Here is a 9,697-nt window from a genome sequence, read left to right on the forward strand (position 1 = left end):
CTCCTAATTTTTCAGCATACCAAATCTGACATTGTACACAAAGTTCTGGAACTTGATTTTCGGAAGAGGCCCCATCGCGACGAAATTAAAATACCGCCAATTTACAGTAATTATGTAATATCTTCAAATAGATAAAAAATCATCGAAATATGGAACAAGAACGTCTTAGACTATATTATTTTAACATGAGATACCGTTACCACGACTCACTTATCTGCGTTCGATTTCAAAATCGGCATTTATTTTCGCGTTTCTAAATTGGCTGCAAACGGAAAGATACAAGGTGACTCGTGATAACGCTACCTCATGCAAAATAATATTGCCTAGCGCGCTCTTGTTCCACATTTCAATTATCTTTTATCTATTTTAAGATATTACATAATTACTATAAAATTAGCCGTATTTTAATTTCGCAGTGATTAGGGCTCTTAACACTCCCAAACACAGAAAACTGTCAAGATACATAGCCGCCAACCGCTGCATATGAATATAACACACAATCTTGGCACATCAGTTGGTGACATAAGAAAATCTTGAGGACTACATGCCATGTTCGTTGCCTGCACAACAGTCAAGCTCTGCCAATTGCTTTGAGGCATTTCTTTGTGTTCCACACCATCACAGCATATTATAAAAATTCGATGAGTTTGAATTGTACTTTTAAAAAACTCAAGTTAATTATAAGAAGAAAAAAACAAACGAAAGTCTCATTCGTTATACGGGAAGTGGAAAATTGAAGTGAATTGTTTTAACACACATTAAATCATCATCATGATCATAGGTATTCTGTCTTTATTGACAGGTCACTTGCCGCAGCTGAGAAGCTTCCATTCTCCACGGTCTTCCGCTAATCTCTACGTCTTCATGCACAGTTTTTCTATTTTGATATCATCCATTAATTGTAGCTCCTTCTCTTTCCTTCCACTATATCCTTTAGCACGCTCCCCCCCCCCCTTCCAATGATACAGTTCCTCTTAGGCAATGTCCCAACCAATTTCTCTTCCTCTTTTCAGTAATATCTCAAATTGTTCTTTTCTCCCTCACCATTTCTAACACCCTTGCATTCGTTTTCCGGTCGATCCAGCTGTTTTTCTCCATTCTTCTTCTCACCTACATTTCGAAAGCTTTCAGTCATTTTTCATCATTTTTACGTAATGTCCATGTTTCTGACCCATACAGTACAGTACTCCACATGAAACATTTTATGAATCTTTTTGTTAACTCTTTATTCAAGGTCCCACAAAATAGTATTTTCTTCCTCCTAAAGGCTTCTTTCGCCATTCCTATCCTTGCTTTTATTTCACGTTCACACTTCATATCATCAGGGAAAAAGGGAAGGGTCTTAAAAATAATTACTCAATTATGAACATTTCTTTATACTGGTATTCGTTATAGCGACATTTTACTGTATCATGATAGTAATGATAAATCTTGTAACTAGATGTGATATAACAGAACAGTAAGTATCAACTTAATGCACAAATGCAACTCATAACTAATATTACCCAGTTCCTCACCGATTTTTAAACACAGTTCAAATGCCTTGAACACTCGGAGTTTTCCTAAGGGTAATGATAGATATAAGGGAATGATAAAAAAAAAGTTTAATCAAAATACGAGCACAATCTGTAAAAAACATGCAGCAAGGAGTACAAAGCAAAGAAGATTGATTGATTTTGAGTTTAATGTCACTTACTGACCTACTGATTAACGTTGAATCCGAACCATGTGAGCTCCTGCCGAGAATCGAACCCGGGAAAGCAAAGAAAAATTTGGGAATCACTGTCCGAAAGGCTGGACTCAGAATAGGAGGTATGGTAACTCAATGACAGAGTGCTTACCTCTGGAGCGGGGGTCCCTGATTCGATCTGCGCTCAAGTAAGCTTGTGGTGGACGTCGTCGTCCTCGTGGGTTTTCTTGGGTACTCCAGTTTCCTCCCATATTATCATTCCACCAACATTCACTTGCCATAATTATGCGTCTTCCTTAGGCTAGGGGCATAATCGTAGCACGTTAAATTGAAAAAAAAAAATCATTTCGAATTAGCCCTCGCCTACCTAAGCACTGTCTATCGATATCACTAAATCCCGAATCCAGTGGGTTCGATTGCCGGTGGGAAAATCTCGAACTTTGAACGCATTACGGAGGTTCGGATTCAAATTTATGCTGCAAGTCCAAGTCCTCACACAGCGTCGATACTGGAAATGGACGCTAAAGTCCAACCAACCATCTAAACCCAGAGAGGACATTCGTTTTCGTTTCCTAGGGGGACGCGGTGGCTCAGTGGTAGAGCGTTCACCTCCGGTGCTTGGGGTTCCTGGTTTGATTCCAGCTCGCGCCATGTGGACTTTGTGGTGGACAAACACCGTACTCGTGGGTTTTCTCGGGGTTCTCCCGTTTCCTCCCACTCTTCATTCCACCATTTCATTCATTTTTCATCATCACCGTCTCCGTTAGCCTACCCGGCATAACCGTGGGACGTAAAACATGAAGATTTCATTTCATTTCGTTTCCTTGTGAGTTTGCTATTGATATAACTGCTGATGTTTCTATTTACTGATATGAGGACCAGTTGCTAGAATAATAGTTTTTTCTTTGCAGGTAGCCCAAGAGCTTAACATTACCGAGAGGAGTCCTAATTATGTGAACCCTTACAAGAAAGTTCAGACTGTGGAGCAGCTAGACGATGGTGGGCCTTCCACAGCCACTAAGAAGAAAAAGAAGAAAGAAAAAAAGAAGGGTCCGCAATTGAGTGGGGCACGTTTTACGAATGAGCTGTGATTTTAATTAAAATTAAAGAAAAAAACACTGCCTTCTAAAGCTATCAAATACAAAAAAGAAAGAAAAGGCTCAACTACCAAAATCTTGTTGTGTTTGCATTTTTATATTGACACTCCAGATTCTAGTCATAATTGCACTAACTGTGATCAGTAAAACTTAGGGAATATTTGAATGTATTTGTATGTTACGTTGAGTTAAAGAAAATAAAGTTAGTTGATATACTGTTTTATTTGGGATATTTACCAAACAGAATTGAACCTTTTATCAAGTTACTGAATGCCTTTTACTAAATTGCCTTTATAATTTTATTATTTATTTTGTACTGATACTAAACAAAAAGGAAAAAACTTACTTCCCTGCTAAGAAAATTTCAGAAAGGAAAAATTAGCCCTTTTAAGTGTTAGTGCCTATTTTTCGGTACTAGGGTAGTGTCTTCATTATTTGATTTAAAAAATACCAATAAAGCTTTTTACTTCAGTATTTTATTTTCAAGCATAGAGGCATGGTAGAACATGTTAAGTATGCTTTCACGCCGGGACATAGGGTGTGATGACGTCATAACTTGAAACAAAGGAATTTTTTGTTAGGCCTATTTTGATTATTTTTGGCGGGCTTACTTTGCACATACAAGATTGAAATCTTGCACACACATTCAGTGCACCCCTTAGTATTTTTCCGATTTTTCAGATGTTTGCGTTAAAACAGGAGGGGGGGGGGGTCCAGAGGAACAAAAAGAAAATAATATTTTTAACAAAAAATCCCTTTTTCGCGATTTTCCGTCTCAGATACATGTGAATACTACCGTTTGAAAGGCTGTTCCATTCTGAAGAGAATGATGCAGAAACCATGATCCTAGGATAAATAGGGATGTCTCAGGAAATTTTTTATATTACATCCGAGTCTTTTAGAGTAATCAGGGGCATTGTGGGGGTCATTGGTAAATATTTTTCCTCGCTCTTACTATTCAAAATAGAAGCTTGAAATTTTGTAAACACGCCTAGTACTATTTTTAGTTGATTTTGAGATATGTGCGTTAACACGGGGGGAGGGGGGGTCCAGAAGGGGTCAAAATTTTAAAAAATCCCGATTTCTCAAAATTTCCCGCTTCAGGAACATGATAGGGAAATGTGAATGGTGCCGTTTGAAAGTCTGTTCTATTCTAAAGAGAATGAGGTACGAACCATGATCTTAGGATAAATAGGGATGGTGCTGTAGCTGCTTGACTGAAAGTCTATAATTTACCTTTAAAAAAAAAGGGTTAAAAAATACGGTATACGGGGTGAAGCTATTAAATCATAGCGGATTTTTTATCTCTGCTTATATTACACGTACAGTCTTGCAACAGAAATATGGCAGAAAGTCGCATATGGTGGTAGTTTGAAGTTCCAAAACCAATTGGAAGTCGCATTTGTAAAGTGAGATAGAATGGCTTGATTTAGATTTATAATGCATGAAATAAAATAAACTGCTTCAGACATTTTCCACCTTTCTACAAATGAATGTAAAATTAGCTCCTTATGTAAAACTGTTATCGTCATAATTTCAACGCCACTTAGGAACAAAGGAAGCACTTTCGGAAAAGGTTGTCGTTTTTAGTACGGTCTGATCTTCCACATTCAAGAGAAAAAGCCATGAGAATCAAAATGCCGAACCTGTATTTTCTTTCTTACTTATTAAGTTTGACTTCTAATTATAGTTTGCAATAAGCTAGAATACTCAAAATTGTAGTTTTTACGAGAACTGTTTAATTTTAAGGAAGTCTCATTTCATCAGAAAGGGAAGAATATCCGGCGAACAGTGGTATTTTAGAAATAAGAGTTATTATAGGGATAGGCTAAAGGCAAAACAGATTTCACGGATGTTCCACTAACCGCGAACTTTCTTGGTAATGAACATTAGTAAACACGGAAATACAGACACATAAAAACTAATGGTTAGAAAGACCAGTTCTTCAATTGCACAGTTCACGCCGAGGTTGCTGTTTGTGTAGCTCGAGCCATTCAGAAGTGCTCAGCCTACGAATAAGAGAGAAATCCATGGGATCTGTCATCGACTAGACCTTCTAGACCACTACGCAGTTATACTGTAAAACGACCCCGAAAGAGGATGATGAACAGCTGAGGTCAGTCTCCAGTTCTAGAGGAGAGAGGTCCCAAGAATGTCGACGATCAGCTACAAACCAAGGTCACCAGAATCCAGTGTCCTTCAGCCATCCGCAGCGCATCAACTATACGGAAGAGCGACAGTGAGAGAAGTGAGATGTTCTGCCTCGGATTCAACCCCAGCGCCTCGTTTCGCAACACGAAGATAATCCAATTCGCTAGTGTTTAATGTATGTAAGGATAAGTGGTGGTGCCCTGCCAGTTTTGAAAACTGTGGTCTGCTGCTGCGTTTATGAGAGTACTTCTTTCCCATCTCAACCATAGGTTGGTGGGTAACATGGAAATTTTAAAACTATTCTCTCTCTTGGAAGAGCTGTATTACTCTCTGATAAGGTCTCTTCCTCATAACTGCATCTAGATATTCTATCCTTGGTCTTCCTCTTCCTGGTTTTCCTTCTGCCTTTTCCTCTATGATGCAATCGGAATGCCGAATAAGATGGCCGAGCATGCTGTTTTTTCTTCTTCCTATTATCTTCATGATCTGTCGTCCTTTATTAGCTTCCTTTAGTACATCTTCATTCCTTTTCCTTTCGGTCCATGATATGCACAGCATTCTGCGCCAACACCACATTTCAAATGCTTCCAGCTTTCCTCAATGTCCACGTCTCTGATCCGAAAAGCGCCACGCTCCATACCAGTCTTACTAAATCGTTTTCGAACCGTCCAAGGACACTTTTCTTGATGTTAGCAGCCCTCTTTTTCCTATTGAATGCTTATTTAGCCTGCGCTGTCTTTTTCACTTCTTCCGTCCGAGGATATTAGACTCCCTAGATAGGGGAACGTCTTAACGTCTTCGACTTTCCCTCTCACTAGCCATACGTTTCTCCCTTCCTGTCCTGCTATTGTGCACTGTATCACTTTGGGTTTCTTCATATTTATCTTCATTTTGCATGTTTTCTTTTTACAGTTGGTCGTTCAAGTTTGAAAGTGCTTCTTCGCAAAGTCCTCTTCGTTCTCAGCTATCAGTGCTATGTCATCAGCAAACCTTATTGTGCTAACCTGGCTATTTACTTTTACGCCTTTCTCGCTTTTATCAAAGAATTTCTTCATAGCCCCTTCTATATAGACGTTAAACAGGAGATATATAAGTCCACATCCTTGCCTTACTCCTTTACTTATTCTTACTTCTTTCTGATCTCTTCCTACAACAGGTGTCTGGTTCCTGTGAAATTAGTATATTATTCTTCTGTCTCTGTAATCCACCGTCAGATTCTTCAACGCTCTGAGCATGATATTCCAATCTACGTTGTCAAAAGCTTTCTCTATATCTACAAATGCTATCACAGTTGGTTTGTTTATTTTGATGTGCTGTTCCATGATCAACCGTAGACCCAAGTATTGCTTCCCTTGTTCCTCCTTTTCTTCTAAATCCAAATTGGTCCTCCGATAGCCGTTCTTCGATTTTCCCTTCCACTCGTTGTGCGATAATTTTGCACAGTATTTTTTATGTATGCGAAAGCGAACTTAACGTTCTGTGTTCTTCGCATTTCCGTGCGCCTTTCCTCTTGGGATAGGTACCAATATGGTTTTATCGAAGTCTTGGTATTTTTCCCGAGATGTACATTTCAGTAATAAGATTAAATAGTTTCTTCTTTGTTTCTATTCCGAGATTCTTAATCACTTCCGTTGGTATTTTTTCTATTCCTGGAGCTTTACCATGTTCAGGGTGTCTACTGGTCATGAAAGTCATGAAAGTCATGAAAAAGTCATATATTTTGCTTAGTGGTCATTAAAGCCATGAAAAAGTCCTTTATTTACCCAACTGGTCATGAAAATCTGAAATCTCAGAGTATGTTATTCCTTCATTGTCCAGGAAAGATTATAAACTTGACCAATACTTAATGAAGCTGATCACCGAAACCAGCCTTGTTGAACCAGCTACACTGAAATTCTTCAAGCAACTTCTGATCTTATTTCATGGTAATGCTGCAGTAGAAAGGTGCTTCTCTGTCAACAAGGAATGCCTTTTAGAGAATCTGGCAGAACACTTTCTCATTGCTCAGCGGTCAGTGTATGGTGGAATCCAAGCAGCAGGTGGTGTGAAGGCCGTTGCAGTCACAAAGCCTTTGATACTATCTGTGCGAAATGCATCGTCACGAAGGCGAGAAGTCCTCAAAAGGCAAAAAGACACCTACGAAGAACAAGAGAAAGCAAAACGCACCATGTTGAAAGACTTAAAATGTTTGGAACTAAAACGTAAATCTCTCAATAACTCAGAAACTTCAGAACTTGATGGAATTGATGTTCAAATTAACTCGTTGAAAAAGAAGTTGAACTTGTGATATTCAATCAAGATGTCCATTTTTGTGTTCACTTTTTTTTTTAAGTTTTGATGTGATAGTAGTATGCAGACTGTGAGAAAAAAAATATTTGTAAAAGTACCCTTGAAAAAAGAGAAGAAAGAAGGCATTAGACCCCATCCAGGATGAAGGTTCCATTATGAACAAATTGTAAGTCTTATCAGTATGTTTATGTACGCTAATTTCAAATATGACACGATGGAAAAGAATTGTATATTTACGTAATCAGTCTTTTCTTGTAAACGAAAATTATAAATTTAGAATTCAGAGTACATAAAATGCAGATAAAAAACCTAGCTGAATGTAACGGGACTGTTCACAAGATTTTTTAAAATCTATAGAACCTGGTAAGCCTTAAACCCATATTTGATCCGCAATTAAAAATTTGTTTACTGCCTTTTAAATTGCTCTTGCATTTTAAAGTTAGTTGTCAGCTAATCGACATTATGTACATTAGACAAATAAGAACATAATGTGATCTTCATCTTAACCGATGCACCACTGATGGTAGGGGTTTATTATTACTAATGGTAAATTTTTATCGCCATGGTCATGAAAATTTGAACAAAAAGGTCATGAAAAGTCATGAAAAAGTCATGAATTTAGTTTCTGGTATTCCAGTAGACACCCTGATGTTGCATTTTCTCCAAAGCATTGCCAAATTGGTGGTTCTAATTCATTTTTATCAACGTGTTCTTCCTTTTGTATCTCTTCTTCGTTCACTCTGTCTCCTTTGTAGAGTTCTTCAATCTTATTCCTTCCATCATCTTGTTATCTGCCCCTCTTCTATTAGTGTCGTTCCGTCCTTGTCTATGATAATATATGTGCGTTTCTTTTTCTCAACGAACTGTTTTCTAATCTTTCTATATGCCGTTTCTGTGTTGCCTTTGACTATATTTTCCTCAATTTCCTCGCACAAGTTGCTTATCCAGTTTTCTCTGGCCTTCTTCTCTGTTCATATGATTTCTACATCTTCTGTATTCCTCTTCTTTGTTTGTTATTTTGAACTGTCTTCCTTTTTCCATCATTTCCAATATATCTGCTGTTATCCAGGTTTATATGAGGTTCTTGATTCTCCTCCTATGTGCTCGTTGGCTGCTTTTAAAATCCCTGCTTTCATAGCTTCCCATTTCGAGTCGATGTCATCATCTGCTAAAGCTACCTTAGACGTCTCTTTATCTGTTGCATTTGCAAATTCCCTTTTCGTGTTTTTATTTCTTCTTAGCTTGATTGTGTTCCATCTTTTGTTTGGTGCTACCACTCTTTTCTTCTTTAGTCGGAGTTCGCTCTTCATCAAAACTAAATTATGGTCTGAGTCAACGTCTGCTCCTGGGTAACTCTTACTGTTCCTCACTTGTTTTCTAAATGCTTGTCGGACCAGTATATAGTCTATTTGATATCTTTCTTTGTCTACTGGTCTTGTCCATATGTATCTTCTTAATGGTTGTTCGGAGAGAGTATTTGTTACAGTCAGATTATGGGTTTTGCAGAACTCAACTAGTCATGCGCCTCTCGCATTCCTTTCTCCTAGGCCGAAATTCCCAGTTACATTCTCTTCTTTTACTTGGCCCAGTACTGCGTTCCAGTCACCCGTGATGATTGTCCTGGTCTTGAACTTTCATCAATACTACTTATATTTGCTCATAGGTTTCTTCTACTTCCTCATCTGTATAGCTTGATGTAGGCATATATACTTGAATTATCGTCATACTCCTCGGTTCTGTTGCTATCTTCATCATTACTATCCTTTCATTGTATCTCCAGCTGCCTATAACTTTCTGTGCTATCTTCTTATTCAAGACAAAACCGACTCCTGCTGTACCGTTTACAGCTCCTGAATAGATTAGTCTGAAGTTCCCGCTCCACTTCTCTCCTCCATCAGGCCACCTAACTTCGCTGACTCCCAAGATATCTATCTCCATGCGTTCCATTTCTTTCTTCAGGTTTTCCACACTGTAACAGCGATCGCACATTCCAGGTTCTTCTTCTGCAGGGGTTTCGTTTAATGATGACCGAGGAGGCCCTGCTTTGTTTCCCTCCACTGCCGGGGACGATCCTCTGTGTAACAATAGTGTCGTATTCCCTCACATTACATTCTCTTATTTCTCTTTTTATGTTGTTTTCTAGGGACTGAGTAAAGTGGTGGTGTCCCAGGTCCTTCCATCTCGCAGTGAAACAGCCAGAGAGGACGTCCTGCCCCTGCCTGTTTTTGTCCACATCTGGGGCTTGCCGATGTCAACCATCTTCAGCCTCAGTGTGGTAATGGTAGAGCTGCTGCCCACTACCATAATATCTCTCTTCGGCTGGCTTCTACCCCTAATGATCTGTCCGGCATGGGAAGCCCTTTGATTACCTCCAGCTTGGGATCATTAGAGCACACAATCCCCCTCCCCCCGCAGCAAGGTGATGATATCGAGAGGATTATGTAAGCAAATCAAAATACATGTTCTCTTA

General features: G+C 38.8%; 2 protein-coding genes across 2 annotated transcripts in view; one reads left to right on the plus strand and one right to left on the minus strand.

Annotated features, from left to right (window-relative positions):
- LOC145685698 (congested-like trachea protein) overlaps nt 1-3,010 on the plus strand; it is a 61,498-nt gene extending 58,488 nt beyond the window's left edge. The window contains exon 5 of the mRNA XM_081758140.1: nt 2,602-3,010. Coding sequence (XP_081614266.1) covers nt 2,602-2,781 — 180 coding nt within the window. The 3' untranslated portion in view covers nt 2,782-3,010. The remainder of the gene's footprint in view (nt 1-2,601) is intronic.
- Nucleotides 3,011-8,874: 5,864 nt separating this feature from the next.
- On the minus strand, nt 8,875-9,216 carry LOC145684568 (protein CFDP2-like). The gene has a single exon (XM_081756960.1). It carries the CDS (start codon nt 9,214-9,216, stop codon nt 8,875-8,877), a length of 342 nt encoding a protein of 113 aa, XP_081613086.1.
- Nucleotides 9,217-9,697: the final 481 nt, after the last annotated feature.

The sequence above is a fragment of the Thermobia domestica genome, chromosome 5 (genome assembly GCF_964235325.1).
Source record: "Thermobia domestica chromosome 5, izTheDome1.hap1.1, whole genome shotgun sequence".
Lineage (NCBI taxonomy): Eukaryota > Metazoa > Arthropoda > Insecta > Zygentoma > Lepismatidae > Thermobia > Thermobia domestica.

Excerpts from the sequence above, each read along its gene's own strand:
- LOC145684568 (XM_081756960.1), bottom strand. The coding sequence starts at position 9,216 with ATGTGCGATCGCTGTTACAGTGTGGAAAACCTGAAGAAAGAAATGGAA.